General features: G+C 45.9%; 1 protein-coding gene across 1 annotated transcript in view; it reads right to left on the bottom strand.

Annotated features, from left to right (window-relative positions):
- LOC309563291 (transient receptor potential cation channel subfamily V member 6-like) overlaps positions 1-18,590 on the bottom strand; it is a gene marked incomplete at both ends in the record, with an annotated part of 90,615 nt that overhangs the window by 58,166 nt on the left and 13,859 nt on the right. Inside the window, 5 exons of the mRNA XM_082267695.1 lie at positions 1,231-1,374; positions 3,428-3,600; positions 6,531-6,629; positions 8,488-8,625; positions 13,115-13,237. Of these exons, the coding sequence (XP_082123821.1) occupies positions 1,231-1,374; positions 3,428-3,600; positions 6,531-6,629; positions 8,488-8,625; positions 13,115-13,237 (677 nt within the window). The remainder of the gene's footprint in view (positions 1-1,230; positions 1,375-3,427; positions 3,601-6,530; positions 6,630-8,487; positions 8,626-13,114; positions 13,238-18,590) is intronic.

Genomic DNA, 18,590 nt, shown 5'->3' with positions numbered 1-18,590 from the left:
CATAGGAGCTGGGGGACGGGACCGAGTCTTGCTGTCTGTGTCAATAGACGCAACAGCGGGACTCGTGAGCGCGCCCGCGCGGTTGCACCCATGGAAGGCGGCACCCGATGAAGAGGCGGAGCCAGGAGCGATGCTGGGGCACCCCAGAAGAGGAGGTAAATATAACATGTTTGTTATTTTGCACAAAAAAAAACAAACCTTTACAATCACTTTAATTTAGACACTGAACTTTCAAATTACACTGAAATGTGGTTGGTTCACAAATTTATTTTGGACTTCTCTGTGGCTATTGCACACCCATCAGTTTGACTGCTTTTAGACATCCCTACTGTTACTGAATTCCTGTGTCCTGCAATGGATGATGGAGAAAATGTTTGCTCTTACCACGAAATCCCTTTCTTTGCGTCTATTAAGGGTACCACCTGTCTATGTTTTCTTTTGGCCCTGTTCACTGCTTTCTCACAAAACTGAGGCATTCTGGGTAGAGGAGGGGCTATGCGGGGGCTGGCTTACAACTTTTTCTGCTTGCCCAACTACTCTTAGGCAGCAGTATAATCTGACTGTTACTGAATTTCCATGTCCCTTAATGCAGTGGTCCTCAACCCTGGCCGACAGGGCCCACTAACAGGCCAGATTTTAGGTATTACCTTGGGGAGATGCAGACTAGAGTACTGCAGTCACTGAGCAGCAAATTATATCACCTGGGATGTATTTCAGTTATCTTGAAAATCTGGCCTGTTAGTGGGCCCTGTAGGCCAGGGTTGAGGACCACTGCCTTAATGGACTTGATGAGAAAGATTTTAAAGTAAGTATTAAAATCTTATTTTCCTAGTTTTGGACAGAGTCAGGAAGGGTTAGCCTGGTTTTTATTGCTATGTGGGGCTCTGTTAGAGAGAATTCCTCTCCCTTACTGTCCTGCTGATAACTTTTACCTGAGAGAAAGTGGGGGGAACTCTCCAAAAGCAACACAAACAGAAATAAAAATGCGTTCCTGTAGAAGAGGAAAGGAAAAATAGAGTGAGAAAAAGTCACCAGCACGGTAGCACCAGTATGCTGGCGGCATTCTCTCGCTCTTATTACTTCCAGTTCCAGCCAGTAGTCGCTGCACCACCCATTAACACTTAGAGCCACTTTGCAGGAACTTGTGCATTGGGAATAATATATAAGATAGGACTAGAACCCCTTCCAGAAAGGGTTCACTCATGAATGCACACATATTTCCATACACACCTCTCTTTTTCCAGAGATCACCAGATCCAGTACAGACTTGGGATCTCCCCATACATCGATCTCTGTCAGGTCATAAAGATAGCAGCTAATCTGACCAAATGTCCACTGCAGATGTCTTCTCTTCTGTACAATGTGCTGGAACATCTAGGTAGATATTAGGGAGAATATTAAGTCAGGCTCGTTCAACAAAGTAATGGAAAAAACACTAAATGTACAAAATAAAGCCACTCATGGCAAACCAGTCACCCTTATCCATACCACAGTCAGATCACTTAAAGGATTTTTTTAAAACTAAAAATAGGCTGTGGTTGTATCAAGAGCTAACACAAGGCGGGAGGGTGGGTGGGAGTGGGCATTAGGGGCAAGTGCCCTGGTGGTGTGGTGTTGATAGGGGTAGGACACGCTGAGGGGAGGGACTGGAGGGACTGCAGCGACACTCTTATTACAGAGATCAGGGCCTGATAGCTGCTGGAGGAAGGATTCTCCTCCCTCAAATAGCAGCATGCTGTGGGCAGATCTCAACGCAATGCTGCTGGGGAGCGGAGGCAGACTGCCTTTCTTTCTGTATTCTCTTGTTATGTGACATATCACATGACTAAAAACAAGATGCAGGAGAGGCTGCCTTCATTCCCATAGGGCACCATGCTGAAGAAGGTCTGAACTGACTGAGTACACAGAGGGTGGGGGGACCACTCTACCCTAGAGCTCCCCTCTCCTTCTAAAAACCCCCAAAGCCCCTTAGCCTGCTCCCTCTTCTAGAGCCCTTCCTCCCTCAGAGTTCCCCCAAATCCCTTTAGTGTCAAACACCACGCAGAGCCCACTTTCCCTCCACCCATTCATCCCACTGACACAGATGCCAAAGCAGTCCTCGTCAGACTGACTCCACAAATTCAAGGACATTTTTTCCTTCCAGTAACACTACCAATGCAAGGACATTTTTTCCTTCCAGTGACACTACCAATGCAAGGACATTTTTTCCTTCCAGTGACACTACCAATGCAAGGACATTTTTTCCTTCCAGTGACACTACCAATGCAAGGACATTTTTTCCTTTCAGTGACACCACCAGTGATGGGTCATATTTTTCCTTCCACAGACACCACTGACTTTTTCTTTACCACTGCTAGTCCAATATTTGTGCACTAATATACAACTCTTCAGTTCGTTGAACCACTATTGGTACTATTTCAGAGCTCTGCAAAAACATTTCAGTACAGCACACTGCACATTCCTCTTTTAGCCCCATCATTTATCCTCCTTACTCTCAGTGCCATATTAAGAGCATTAAAGGGCCCCGGGGCAATGCAGTGCACTGGGGCCCCGCCTACACAATCACCCACGAGAAAAAAAATGCAAATTAATTATCGATAAGGCTCTATTTATTGGTACAGCAGTGCCAGGCTAATGACAGCTTCCAAGTTCGGCGGCTGGGTCCGGGGAACACACACACGGATGGGACTCAGACTCGACTGTCCTGCATGTGCCTGTTCCTGTGGGGGCGGACAGGCATTCCTGTAGTTGTGGGCTCACCCTCCAAGGCTCAAGTGGCCTGACAGCAGCGTAGGATCGACAGGTGCTTGCCATCTGCTAAGTTTGGCGGCGGGATGCACACGGGAATCGGGACTAATACTTGGCTGGGGTTGGGAAGGTGGGGCCCCCCAGGCAAGTGGGGCCCCCGGGCAACTGCCCAGCGTGCACATTCGGTAAGATGGCCCTCCTCACTCTGGGCACTGGATGACCTTTCCTGACACTTCTGGGCAATATTCACATGTAGGAACTTTGCTTGTACTCACAGACAATTTGATAAATCTTTCAAATAACAATATTGTATAACTATTAGCTTTTTTATTAGTATGATCTCACACAGAGATAGTAACCTCTTTTATTCTAACTACAAGTGGTGTCTTTATGCCCAGTGAAGTGTAAACAGGACGCCATTGTATGTGCTGTGCAGTTCATGTATGTATTTATGTTTGGCGGTTCTATCTGCCTCTTATGTAGTATGAATAAATCAGACTCAATCTGTCTTTTTAATGATGGAGTTCCTCTCGTCTACACCCTTACTCCGCACTACATTCCCCTCCCCATCAGGGATATACTATGACCATGACCATGGCCATTTTGAATATTGCCAAGTGACTCCATAATACAATAGCAATAAATGTCTCTGCTCTGCAGGATCCTTAGGTAAACATACCACGGTGTTACCTTCTACCGCCGCCATCTTCAGTGGAGTCAGCCCATCATTGTTGGTGATCTCCTCTAAACCGGACCCAAACTTCTCCTTGTGATGGCCTACGATGAGGTCATACATCTGACAGGCAGACATTTTATTGGGTTGTAGGGACAGAATATGGAGGATGGTGTTTCCTGCAGGAGGGGAGAGAAAAATCGGAGAGCTAGGATACTAGGATTGGGAAATGATGGGTACATATATTTGAGCTTTAAATATATATCATTTAGGAAGATGGACAGTATCTAATATATATATATATATATATATATATATATATATATTATGGCAGAGCGTTGCCCTGCCAGGGTCTAGGAGGTTGTTACTCAGAATTCTCAACTGGGCAGGTTGAGGGACTCCAGGGGGTTTGCCTAATGCAAAGGAAACTGTTAAGTTTCCTCGTTGTTTTCTAAAGTCAAGTTGGGGACCTTGAGCCTTGATATTTTGCAGCGACCTGGGTGGAAAGAAATCTCCAATCCTGGGACCATGGTTTAGCATTAGCCAGGACACTGATGGTGCAGGTGTGTCTGGATCTTTTAGTAAAGACAGGACGAAGGTGCTGGGCTCCGCCCCGGTAGACATGAGGTCTGGCCCAGGAGTCAGGAGGGCTCCGCATGATAGTCAGCGCAGCACGAGGCTGCAATCTGTGTGTGCCCTGTTGGTGAGCTAAGTCTGTAGAAGACAGACAAGGGCCTGATGTGTAAGACCGGAGCAGCAGTATTGCAAGTGAGAGCCAAAAGGGCTGGAATGTCGTTTATGTTAATGAGCAAAGAAATGCTGAAAATTCCTGCAAGGGAAGCTCAAGTTTTGTTTACTTAACTTTCTTTTAATAAAAATGGGAAATCCTAGCACTTAAAAAGAAGAAACAGCGAGTGGCGGTGTCCTTAAAGCTCTACTTTTGATGTGAGTCCCTACAATCGGTGGAGGAATGCATTGGGCACAGTCAGAGATCCCTGCAATAAAGTAAGTTCATCTTTTATATCAACTGTGTTTTGGTGCATAACACTGCACATTCTGTGTGTGCAGGTGAGGAGAACCTGCAAGAGAAAAAACAACTTGCTTTAAAGAGACAGTGCTCTAATTTTGTTTGCTGGACTGTGAAAAATTATTGTGGAGTGACTGTGAAGATGGGGTGGTCAAAGTTCCTGCAAGAAGCAAGAATGGCTGAAATAAGACATGTTGATGAGCAAAGAAATGCTGAAACCCCTGCGAGGGAAACTCAAGTTTTGTTTACTGAACTTACTTTTTTTTAAAAATGGGCAAACCTAGCCCTTAACAAGAAAAAACGAGTGGCGTTGTCCTTAAATGAGTCCCTACAATATATATTATATATATATATATATATATATATATATATATATATATACTGAACAAAATTATAAAATACATCAATGGATATTAAAAATTCACCCATAAAGGGGAAAAAGGAACAGGAGGAGTTATTGTCCACTTAAGGACGAACAAACAATTAAAGTAAAACACAACAAAATTCCTCTAATACAGATTGAATATTAACTAAGGTGTCCACCCAATAATGGGGGACCTCTAATAGCATGTCTCCAATCTCATACAGGTTTCGTGGAATGTCCGCTTCTTCAGGAGTTTGGTTCAAGAGTTTGAAACATTCCTCTTCAACCAAACTCTTGAAGAAGCGGGCATTCCACGAAACCTGTATAAGATTGGAGACATGCTATTAGAGGTCCCCATAATTGGATGGAGACCTTAGTTAATATCCAATCTGTATTAAAGGATTTTTGTAGTGTTTCATTTTAATTGTTCCTCCTTAAGTGGACAATAACTTCTCCTGTTCCTTTTTCCCTTTATGGGTGATTTTTTATTATCCATTGATGTAATAAACTTTTGCATATTTTTATATACCAATTGTGTTGTGAGTTTATACTGTACCATGAAATTCCTCAATGCCTCAATCCAATTTTCTACTCTATATGTGTCTATAGGAACATTTAACCATTCTTCCAGAAGCGCATTTGTGAGGTCAGGCACTGATTTTGGACAAGAAGGATTGGCTCGCAGTCTCAGCTCTAATTTATCCCAAAGATGTTCTATCGGGCTGAGGTCAGAGCTTTTTGCAGGCCACCCCAAACTGGCTCATCCATGTCTTTGTGGACCTTGCTTTGTGCACTGGTGTGCTAGAACAGGAAGGGGCCATCCCCAAACTCTTCCCACAAAGATGGGAGAATGAAATTGTCCAAAATGTCTTGGTATGCTGATGCCTTAAGAGTTCCCCCAGCTGTAACTAAGGGACAGTGATGTCAACATTTTAGGAACATAAAGGCCTTTTTTCTCATGGGCAGCATTCTTTAACTCCCCCGTCAAAAGCGATCCCCAGTGAATTGCTTTTCACAGGGCGATAGAACCACTTCCTCCTTTTTTGTTCAGCTTAATGGCCACTGTGAATCATAATTTAGAGAGCTAATGCTAGTGCAAACAAGCCTCAAAAGTACTGTTATGACAATGTTGTAGGTTTGATTATCATCACAGCTGCTGATACTAGGGCCATGGATCCTTTTTGTTTCTAGGATGGGGGTTCAGCCTCGGACAACTACAGAAAAATAATTAGGCTGTGTGCTGCTACTGTCAGAGCGGAGTGCACTGTGGATAATTTTGGGGTGTTTTGCCCCCCTATTCCACCTTATCTACACCCCTGGCTAACAGTAATAAAAGCTGAATTCCTTCCAGGTATAGCTATTTTTGCATCATTACATTGGTCCAGCTTGGACCAATAATCAAAACCTAGCTGGTTCCTGTTAAAGCTGTAAATCGTTTTGTAGGCACCGCCACCACTGTAATCAACACTTGATTCCAATTCCCATACTGGGCAAGATCAGAATCCCAGGATCTGATCGTTTAACCTCTTGAATAGTGTTGGATGCCATTGTCACTGACAGTTAGTGGTTCTAGCCTGCACCCCGGTTGGGACTAGAAAGATTTCTGATCCTGTTTTAAAACACCACATAAGACTGAAGTGGTTAAGGATCCAAGAACAGAAAGACAAATAAACCATTCCAGAATAGAATAATTTGTGCAGCAGAGTAATAAACCGCACCGTGGGAATCTTTAGCCTCTGCATCGGCTCCATGTTGCAGTAATAATCGGACCAGCTCTGTGTTCCCCACGCAGGCAGCAAAGGAAAGAATGTGTTCTCCTGTCAAACAAAAATAAAGAACTTTTAACTTTTGACACTTTATAATATTACTGCATTCATTAACCACTTAAGCCCCAGCCCTATTTCGGACACTTTTTGTTTACAAGTTAAAACCAGTATTTTTTCCTAGAAAACTACTTAGAACCCCCAAACATTATATATATTTTTTTAGCAAAGACTCTGGAGAATAAAATGTCGGTCATTGCAATATTTTTTGTCACGCGGTATTTGCGCAGCGGTCTTTAAAACGTCATTTTTTGGTAAAAATTTTGAAAAATCACATTTTACTGCATTTAAATAATACTAAACAGTTATGTTAGCCCATTTTTTTTGTATATTGTGAAAGATGATGTCACGCCGAGTAAATAGATACCCAGCATGTTATGGTTTAAAATTGCGCCCCCCCGTGGGATGGGGACAAACTACGGTCAATAGAGATCTCAATAGGCGACGCTTTAAATTTATTTAACGGTTACCAGTTTAGAGTTAGAGTGTAGCACTTTTTTTTTTAATTATTGCTCACGCTCTGGCGATCGCGGTGATACCTCACATGTGTGGTTTGAACAGTGATTTCCTTTGCGGCTCGACTTCCGTATACGTTTTTTTTTTTGTGCGCGAGCTAACGGTGACGGGGGCAGCTAAAAATTATTTTTTTTCCCTATTTATTTATTTATTTTTTTAACTTTATTACAGTTTTTAAAAAAAATAAATAAATCTGATCACTTTTATTGCTGTCACAAGCAATGTAAAAATCCCTTGTGATCATCCCCACCAATATGTAGTGACAGGTACTCTTTATGGAGGGATCGAGGGTCTAAAAGACCCCAAACCCCTCCACTACACTTCCACACACCACAGCAAACTGCGTTTGTGCATACAGCCGTTTTTTTTAATTTGCCGCCTTTTGCAGCACAGTAACCCGGAAGTGACGTCATGGACACCGCCTCCGTGTTACGTCATCGGAGACCTGATCGAAGCCGTTTCCGGCTTTGATCGGGACTCCATCCAGCCGGCGGACCTGCGTGGGACGGGAGCCCCGAGCAAAGTCACGGAAGGCGGCGGGAAGGGGGGGGACGTCCCCTCCCACTCACCTGGGTAACGATCCCGAGCCGCATCGGTCGTTACCGACGGAAAGCCGACCGTTGGCACTAAACCATGGTACCGGGATGATGTCTCTAGCTAGAGGCATCATCCCGGTATACTACCGCAAAAGTCTGCCGACGTAAATATACGTCAGTATGCGGTAAGTGGTTAGAGTGGTTGACAACCTCAGACATGAAATATGTACAAAGGATATCCCTCTATAGTGTTTACTTGTCTCAATTAAGAGCACTAAGTGTAATTTCTGTCTGCTGCTTCCTTCCTCTGCTATCAGCATGAGTCACTTCTGACAAGTTTTCCTGACACCAAGAGAAAAACAGTGACAGGGGAGGGAGCTCCATCACACATCCTGTGATAGCCTCAGCTCTGTTCCTGTGTGCCTTGAGAAGAGGGGTGTGTCCTTTCCCTCCAATCCGCTCTCAGAGCTCTACTCACTGAGCTCTGCAATGTGTAATTTCAGCTCTCTGAACCCTGTTTTTGGAAAGCTCAGACAAGCAGATAATAAGGTACAACTTTTGTTTTGAAGTCAGAAGGATGAGCTTAGAAAGTAAGGTTTTTTTTCTCAGTATGCACACAGTATTTTTAGAAGCTGCTACAATGGTACAGATATAATAAATCCCTTTCAAAGGTTTATTTCATAGACCAAAAGGGAGCAAAAAAAGTTAATTGTTGGGTTTCTCTACCTTTTAGACCCACAGTCTATCCATAAGTGAAACATCAATTTGGGGTAAAAACAGGAAAGCACATATTGACTCACCACAGTAGAAGGAGTTGGGTTTGAACTGGAAATACGTTCCGACTGCCCGTGGAATGGACAAACTGGCACCATTCCGTATCAGCTCTTGCACAATTGCCAGATTCTGACGCATTACAGCAATGTGCAGCGCTGTCTGACCTGCCAAGACACAAGAAAGGGGAAAGCGGTGAAAACAAAAGGACTGATATAATTCTTCAGACCTGTCAGTAAGTATATGGTGGATTGCCTTGCAGGGGAACTTAATTTGAATCTTCAGCTAACACTTTTTAGTGTTTGGAGAGATTGGGAAAAAGTTAAAACATAGCGTATTTTGCTATCTGTGCCCCTTAGTGGAAATATATTCCTTCACTTTTTGTCCCAAAAATATGTTAGGTACAGATGCGTAACTACAGATCATGGGGCCCCATAGCAAGATGTTCAAGGGCCATCCTTCTGTCTTTGATCTTAGCATTAAGCATGTCTAATTGAAGGACAGGTAGATTGGAAATCTTCCCTGGGCTCTGGCTCACTGTGTATGGCCAGAAGGTCTTTAGCAAAGGGGTCTACATGAATGCCATGCAACAAGGTTGTTGAGCTCCCCTGTACAGTGGCTCCAGGCTGGGTCTGTCAGAGGCTGACTTCCAAACAAATTCAAACACTACAAGGTCACCTATTTTCCACAGACCTGATTCATACAGGAGACCCATCACCACTGCCACTTCTTCTCCCGACCACCACCAGTCCTCTGCCTAAGCCAATGTCCATACTTACTTTTTGTTACCCAGGTATAGGCCACTAAACTGACGTTTAGTCTGTTTTTTTTTTTTTTTATTGCTCTTTACTCGTGCAACAGGCATTATAGTCCATTACTTCATGTTTCAATCAGACATGGATGGTTGGGTACAATACCCACCCCTGAGTATTCTCTTTTAGAGCTCTGCAACTTCTTAGCATACCTCACTAGGGGCAAAGATTCACAGTGTTCCTCCAGGTTGGAAGCCCATGCCAAGCAGTCTGAATTATAAAGATGCAGGCCCTAGAACTCCAACAGGGGCCTGAAAAATACCTACACGTGTCTCTTTACTTTACTGTCACACCGTTATTCTACATCGCAATCTAGCTCACATTTTTAGGGCTAGGAAAATGGCCTTCTGGATATAAAGAAAGCAGAAAGTAGGTATCCATTAAAAGAGAAGCACATATCACCCAGTAGAGAGTATGACAGGATAGGTCAGCCTTCATCCATAGCTGCATGTTCTGCATATTTTATGGATAGGCAACTCCTATCCTCATATTGATCAGTGGTTCCAAATTAATAACTACTGCAGTAGGGAACAGTTATTTTGGAAATATGCTGAATGTATCTTTTTGTATCTGTTCCCTACTGCAGTAGTAATTATTAATTTGGAACCACTAATCAATATGAGGATAGGAGTTGCCTATCTATAACATTTCCAGAACAGCTTTGCCGGGGAGGGAATTTATAGGTGCCCCTGTGAATCCAAAATGAGGAGCTTGGCACGGTCCCGAAATTTTTGATAATCCGCCGGCTGAGGCAAACCTTTTGCTTACATTTGGGTTATCAGATTGGTAAGGCATTTTTGGAAAAAAAGGGTACCTATTTTACTCCCCTTAATAGAACTGTATTGATTGTTGGTTATATGTTATGTAGTCACTGTCCATCGGAGGGTTATACATAAGAAAGGGAAGAATAGTGCTGGTAACAGGTTATATGTAGCACATATATATCTGCTGTAATAGTAATTTTGAGGCAAGAGTGTATAGGCACAAGTAGAGATGAGAACAAGACTGGACAGTCATAATGGGCATTAATTTCGATAAGGGAATGAAGGGTAAGAGTCCCTTAAAAACGCACAATGCAATAGGAGCGCTAGAAAATATATGAACCAAAGGTGCGGTACTGCCTATACTGAGCCTATAGATATATGGTTAAAGTGGACAGGGATCCACAATGGGTAACAGGGTTACCAAGCCCATGGGGACTAAGAATCATGCAGATTAAACAGCTAGAGGAGTTGCCTATCTATAAAATTTCCAGAACAGTTCCGTAAACTTTGCACATTGTGGTCCAGCCAGAAGGCCACATCCGAAGCGGATTCAAAGAAGTGGGTTTGGCCCCTAGCAGTAACTCTCAACCTGGCAGGGTACAGCATAGCTTACTGTATGGTAGTTGCGTTGAACCTGTGTGCTGTGAAACTTTCACACCGTTATTTTGGATGTTTGCTTCTTCTCTAGCCAGCCGCAGGATGACCTCACGGTCCCTGTTATTTAGCATACAAGCCAGCAAGGACCAAGATTGATTCCCAAGGGTAGGAGTATCGGCGGTGTGCAGTAGGCCCTCTCCACGGCAAAGAGGAGAGTAAAAGCCTCCTTGCTGAGGATCTTTAGCAGCCATTGTTCCACAAAGACAGTGGGATCACAGCCCACGACTTTCTCCAGCAGCCCCACAATGCAGACGTTATTGCGATGGAGATGATTTTAAATGTCATCTGTCTTTTCACTGGCAGCAGCAACCATTTGAGCAGCCATTCTGGCATCTCGGGCAAGAGGTAGAAGCTGGTCTTCTAAATCACTGATTCTGCCTTCATCCGCAGTGGTGCGCGCCCCTGTTTTTTGCAAGTCCTGGCGGAGGAGGGACACCTCCTTACGTAGCCCGCCAAACCTTTCTTTTAGATCATCCACTGATGCGACCTCCCTCTATTTTAGATCTATAAGTAGGAATGAGATGGAGACCCGTAGAGGGGAAAGTATGATGCCAGGAACTACAGTGCTTTGCGAAAGTATTCGGCCCCCTTGAACTTTGCGACCTTTTGCCACATTTCAGGCTTCAAACATAAAGATATAAAACTGTAATTTTTTGTGAAGAATCAACAACAAGTGGGACACAATCATGAAGTGGAACGAAATTTATTGGATATTTCAAACTTTGTTAACAAATAAAAAACTGAAAAATTGGGCGTGCAAAATTATTCAGCCCCTTTACTTTCAGTGAAGCAAACTCTCTCCAGAAGTTCAGTGAGGATCTCTGAATGATCCAATGTTGACCTAAATGACTAATGATGATAAATAGAATCCAGCTGTGTGTAATCAAGTCTCTGTATAAATGCACCTGCACTGTGATAGTCTCAGAGGTCCGTTTAAAGCGCAGAGAGCATCATGAAGAACAAGGAACACACCAGGCAGGTCCGAGATACTGTTGTGGAGAAGTTTAAATTCGGATTTGGATACAAAAAGATTTCCCAAGCTTTAAACATCCCAAGGAGCACTGTGCAAGTGATAATATTGAAATGGAAGGAGTCTCAGACCACTGCAAATCTACGAAGACCTGGCCGTCCCTCTAAACTTTCAGCTCATACAAGGAGAAGACTGATCAGAGATGCAGCCAAGAGGCCCATGATCACTCTGGATGAACTGCAGAGATCTACAGCTGAGGTGGGAGACTCTGTCCATAGGACAACAATCAGTCATATACTGCACAAATCTGGCCTTTATGGAAGAGTGGCAAGAAGAAAGCCATTTCTTAAAGATATCCATAAAAAGTGTCGTTTAAAGTTTGCCACAAGCCAGCTGGGAGACACACCAAACATGTGGAAGAAGGTGCTCTGGTCAGATGAAACCAAAATCAAACTTTTTGGCAACAATGCAAAACGTTATGTTTGGCGTAAAAGCTCATCACCCTGAACACACCATCCCCACTGGATGGAGCCAAATACAGGACCATTCTGGAAGAAAACCTGATGGAGTCTGCAAAAGACCTGAGACTGGGACGGAGATTTGTCTTCCAACAAGACAATGATCCAAAACATAAAGCAAAATCTACAATGTAATGGTTTACATATAAACATATCCAGGTGTTAGAATGGCCAAGTCAAAGTCCAGACCTGAATCCAATCGAGAATCTGTGGAAAGAACTGAAAACTGCTGTTCACAAACGTTTTCCATCAAACCTCACTGAGCTTGAGCTGTTTTGCAAGGAGGAATGGGCAAAAATTTCAGTCTCTCGATGTGCAAAACTGATAGAGACATACCCCAAGCGACTTACAGCTGTAATCGCAGCAAAAGGTGGCGCTACAAAGTATTAACTTAAGGGGCTAAATAATTTTGCACGCCCAATTTTTCAGTTTTTTATTTGTTAACAAAGTTTGAAATATCCAATAAATTTTGTTCCACTTCATGATTGTGTCCCACTTGTTGATTCTTCACAAAAATTTACAATTTTATATCTTTATGTTTGAAGTCTGAAATGTGGCAAAAGGTCGCAAAGTTCAAGGGGGCCGAATACTTTCGCAAGGCACTGTAAGTGGTGGCCAGGACTGGAAAGGGATGCATAGAGGGAGAGTTTGAAGACAAGAATCTTTGGCGTAGGCCAGTAGATGACCCAGACCACCAGACTCAACCTATACCTGAAAAAATACATTTGGGTTGATTGGTCCTTTAGAAGATTCTGCACCTATCCACACTTCCATAATACAATACAATACTCATATTTCCAGGTCATGGTATGTTTGTAGTGATTAATCATATTCAACTAGACCTGTTCTGTGATATAAAGCCCAACTGAATGTAACCAATGACAATTAATTTTAAATTCTGACTTAAATACACCAGTAATGATTCCTTTAATTACCTTTGTAAAGCTCTGAGGTCATTCGCTGGTTGATGAGATCTGGTGTATGATCCAGCAGAATTTTAACAGACTCCAGATTATCGTGGAGCACGGCGAGATGTAGTGCAGTCTCTCCAATGGCACCTAGTAGAAAGTCCACCATTGTGAGACAGTGTCATAGCTTTATTGACAGATAAAATGCAATGCAACTGAGAAGGTTCAATAACTTGATAGCAGTGATTAACTTTACATATTTTTTTCTCATCTTGTTTCGGTTTGTAATTATATAAGGGAAACCTGAACTGACCCAGCATATTCTTGGATGGAAAAAAAAAGATAGTGTAAACGCTGTTAAAGTTCACCTTTCTTTAGTGTGTATGTTTTATTGTCTTATTGTCTTTATTGTCTTAAATTTGTCAACCCAAAATCTATCTCGCATGTTTGGCACAGGACCTGGAAGATTACTGCGATCACTGTAGGCCAACCATTTCAGCTTCCCAGTGGCCCTTAAGGTATGACATAAATATACAATTAAGATCATACTTGGAATTCAGCTTTAATCTCAATATACTTGTGTTTTTTTTTCAGCCTAACTATGCAACTATGTGCACAGTTATAATAGCTGCAACTACCTCAGCATGTGACAGACAGCTGTGCAGCTATCAGCAGTTTCAGGAGAGAAGGTGAAAAGTGCTGCATTCAAACAGGCTGATCTTAAAGTAAACCTGCCATGAGAGAAATATAGGGGCAGCCACTGCTAACTTATTTACCTAGCAGTTGTAATTAGAGTTGAGCGGACACCTGGATGTCCGTGTTCGGCGGGTTCGGCCGAACTTTAAAAAAAAGTCCGGGTCCGTGTCCCGGACTTTTGCCGAATTTTTCCCGGACACCGATCCCCATTGAAGTCAATGGGGACCCGAACTTTCAGGCACTAAAATGGCTCTAAAACACCAATGGAAAGGGCTAGACTGCTGCAAATGGCAGCAAAACGTTGTTAAGAGCATGGCAAGTGCTCTGCAAACAAATGTGGATAGGGAAATAACTTAAAACAACAAAAAAAAAACAGAAAAATAAAACAATGTTCTTCATCTCTGAAGGACGAGGCCCATATGGAGTAGGAGGGAGGTTGAGGTGGTGGTGGATGTGGCGGTGTCATAGGCGTGCGCACAGGGTGTGCCGGGTGTACCTGGGCACACCCTAATCACCTAGGGCACATAGCATTATCGCTCTGTTTGCCAGTGAGGAGATGGGAAAGATCTCCCTCGGACCTGCTCTGCTCTATTTCTCTTTGCCAGCAGGGACAGTAATGTATCGGGGCCATGTACATGTAGGCAAACACATGCATGTGTATTTAAACTTTGGGGTGCACACCCTAATGCAATAGGCTGCGCACACCTATGGGCGGTGTAGGTGGAAGCGGTGGTGGAGGAGGACCAGGGCCGGATTAAGAGCATCATGGGCTTGGTGCTGAGAATTTTGAAGGGCCTTAAGGGCCGTGCCTTGGCATGCACCCAGAGGAGGAAGGGTGCAGCCATGCATGCCTAATTCAACATGGGATGCTGTCTCTGAAGCCCATAAACACATCCATGCATCGGCAACTGTCCCTCCTTGTCCGGCCTTCGTGCTGTGTGGGGAGGTTCTGAGGGAGCTGCCTGGGGAAGCGAGCATAGAAGCCAGACTTCTGTGTTTACAAGTGACAGAAGAGCTGTAACAGTGAATATGGCCAACCCGGGGCCTATATAAAGGTAGGGGCCTGGAGCTGCAGCTCCAATAGCCCCTACGTTAATCTGGCCCTGAGGAGGACGAGGTAGCCAACACTGCTTCTTTTCACAAATTTTAAATGAGGGTACACCCCAAAAGAGCGAGAAAGAGAAAAAATAGAACAATGGCTGGGTAAGGTCGGTATCCATTGCTATTCTGCATAAGGTACGGAAAAGTCCAGTGGGATCCATGCCTGGTTCATTTTAATGAACGTGAGCTTGTCCACATTGTCTCTGGACAGGCGGCTGCGCTTGTCTGTGATAACGCCCCCAGCCGTGCTAAATACCCGTTCAGATAATACACTGGCTGCAGGGCACGCCAGCACCTCCAAGGCGCAGGGCCAGATTAACGTAGGGACTATTGGAGCTGCAGCTCCAGGCCCCTACCTTTATATAGGCCCCGGGTTGGCCATATTCACTGTTACAGCTCTTCTGTCACTTGTAAACACAGAAGTCTGGCTTCTATGCTCGCTTCCCCAGGCAGCTCCCTCAGAACCTCCCCACACAGCACGAAGGCCGGACAAGGAGGGACAGTTGCCGATGCATGGATGTGTTTATGGGCTTCAGAGACAGCATACCATGTTGAATTAGGCATGCATGGCTGCACCCTTCCTTCTCTGGGTGCATGCCAAGGCACGGCCCTTAAGGCCCTTCAAAATCCTCAGCACCAAGCCCATGATGCTCTTAATCCGGCCCTGCCAAGGCGTAAAGGGCAAGCTCAGGCCATGTGCCCAACTTGGAGACCCAGAAGTTGAAGGGGGCAGACCCCTCATTCAGTACGTCTAGGCGTGTGCACACATACTGCCCCACCATGTTGGTGAAATGCTGCCTCCTGCTAAGACGTTCCATATGAGCTGCTGGTGCTGCTGTTTGTTGTGGCGTGCTGACAAAGCTTTTCCACATTTCGGCCATGCTAACCCTGCCTTCTGAGGTGCTGGCGGTGCCCTGGTTGCGTTGGCGACCTCTTCCTCCTCCTCTTCCTCCTCCTCCGCCTTGTGCTTCCACTGTGGCCCCGCTGTCAGGTGGGAATGCCAGCAGCATCGCGTCTACCAGCGTGCGCTTGTACTCGCGCATCTTGCGATCGCGCTCCAGTGACTGAATTAAGGACGGTACGTTGTCCTTGTAACGGGGATCCAGCAGCGTGGCCACCCAGTAATCAGCACAAGTTAGAATGTGGGCAACTCGGCGGTCGTTGTGGAGACACTGCAGCATGTAATCGCTCATGTGTGCCAGGCTGCCCAGAGGCAACGAAAGGCTGTCCTCTGTGGGAGGTGTATCGTCCGTGTCCTCTGTATCCCCCCAGCCACGCACCAGTGATGGCCATGAGCTGGCCTGGGTGCCACCCTGCTGTGAACATGGTTCCATCTCCTCCTCCAGCTCCTCCTCCTCATCCTCCTCATCCTCCAGAACTGTGCCCCTGCTGGACAATTGTGTCCCTGGCATTTGTGTGTGCAGGAACCCACCCTCGGAGCCCCTTGTGAATGACTGCCCTGAAAGCCTTGGAAATGTTACCTCTTCATCCTCCTCCTCCTCCTCATCCTGTGCCACATCCTCTTCCATCATCGCCCGAATTGTTTTTTCAAGGAGGCATAGAAGTGGGATAGTTAAGCTGAGAACGGCGTCATTGGCACTGGCCATGTTGGTGGAGTACTCAAAACAGCGCAACAAGGCACACAGGTCTCGCATGGAGGCCCAGTTATTGGTGGTGAAGTGGTGCTGTTCTGCAGAGCGACTCACACGTGCGTGCTGCAGCTGAAACTCCACTATGGCCTGCTGCTGCTCGCACAGTCTTTCCAGCATGTGCAAGGTGGAGTTCCACCTTGTGGGCACGTCACATATGAGGCGGTGAGCGGGAAGGCCGAAGTTACGCTGCAACGTTGACAGGCGAGCAGCAGCAGGGTGAGAACGCCGAAAGTGCGCACAGACGGCCCACACTTTCTGCAGCAGCTCTGACATACCGGGGTAGTTTTTAAGGAACCTCTGCACCACCAAATTCAGCACATGCGCCAGGCAAGGGATGTGCGTCAAACCGGCTAGGCCCAGAGCTGCTATGAGATTTCGCCCGTTATCGCACACCACCAGGCTGGGCTTGAGGCTCGCTGGCAGCAACCACTCATTTGTCTGCTGTTCCATGCTCCTCCACAACTCCTACGCGGTGTGTGGTTTTTCCCCCAAACAGGCAAGTTTTAAAACTGCCTGCTGTCGTTTACCCCTGGCCCTGCTGAAGTTGGTGGTGAAGGTGTTACGCTGTCCGGATGAGGAGGCGGTAGAGGATGAGGAAGCGGAGTAGGAGGAGTTAGGAACAGGAGGCAAACTGAAGCGCCCTGCAATCCTCAGTGGTGGAAGGACATGCGCCAAATTGCTATCCGCCTCAGGCCCATCCGCCACTGCATTTACCCAGTGTGCCGTTAGGGAGATATAACGAACCTGACCGTGCTTACTGGTCCACGTATCGGTAGTTAGGTGGACCTTGGCACAGATGGCGTTGCGCAGTGCACACCTGATTTTTTCCCCCACTTGGTTGTGCAGGGAAGGGATGGCTTGCCTGGAAAAGTAGTGGCGGCTGGGCACGACGTACTGTGGGACAGCCACAGACATAAGGTTTTTAAAACTGTGCGTCTCCACCAGACGGAATGACAGCATTTCAAAGGACAAGAATTTTGAAATGCTGGCATTCAGGGCCAGGGATCGCGGGTGGGTAGGGGGGTACTTCCTCTTCCTCTGAAGTGTTTGGGAGATGGAAAGCTGAACGCTTCCACGGGACATTGTGGAGATGGTTGGTGACCCAGGTGGTGGTGTTGCTGACAGATCCTCTGTTTGCGGGGTGGCAGGTGCCGGTATCACTACAGATGTGGCTGGAGCGGCCGAGACTGCAGCAGAAGAGGAAGCAGGATGAGCCAGAGACCTTTCTTGGTTTTGAAGGTGTCTACTCCACTGCAGCTCGTGCTTTGCACTTAGATGCCTGATCATGCAGGTTGTGCTCAGGTTGAGAAGGTTTATGCCTCGCTTCAGGCTCTGATTGCACAGGGTGCAAACCACTCGTGTCCTGTCATCAGCACATTTTCTAAAGAACTTCCACGCTAGAGAACTCCTTTGAGCTGACTTTGGTGCGCTCGTTCCCTTGCTGCGTTGGGCAGTAGCAGGCGTAGTGTCTAGGGCACGGCCGCTCCGCTTCTGCACCCTGCTCCCTCTTCTGCTGTGCTGGTGGCTCTGTGCGACCACCGCCTCTTCCTCCAAACTACTCAGGTCACTTGCATGACGTCCATTCCATGTGGGGTCGAGGACCTCATCGTCCTCCACATCATCTTCCACCCAGTCTTCACCCCTGCCCTCCTTGTCGGTTTCCACAATTCTGAACGCCGCAGCAGTTGGCACCTGCGTTTCGTCATCATCGGAGACGTGCTGCGATGGTCCTTGCATGTACTCATCTTGAGAAATAAGTGGTTGGGCATCGCTGCACTCAATCTCTTCCACATCTGGGGCAGGGCTAGGTGGATGGCCCTGGGAAACCCTGCTGACAGAGTCCTCAAAAAGAACAAGAGACTGATATATGGCTTGGGGCTCAGACTGCTTGCCTGATTTGCAAGGGGGTGAGGTGAAAGACGGTTGGACATCGGCTGCAGGTGCCAACTCTGACCTTTCTGCAGTAGACTGGGTGGGAGACAATGTGAAGGAACTGGAGGCACTGTCAGCAGCAAACCAATCTACTATCGCCCCTCTGTGTTCTGGCCTCATCA

The sequence above is a fragment of the Pelophylax lessonae genome (assembly GCF_965119305.1).
Source record: "Pelophylax lessonae genome assembly, chromosome: 9".
NCBI lineage: Eukaryota > Metazoa > Chordata > Amphibia > Anura > Ranidae > Pelophylax > Pelophylax lessonae.
Note: the sequence above shows the minus strand (reverse complement) of the source record. Positions and strands in the feature narration are given on the sequence as shown.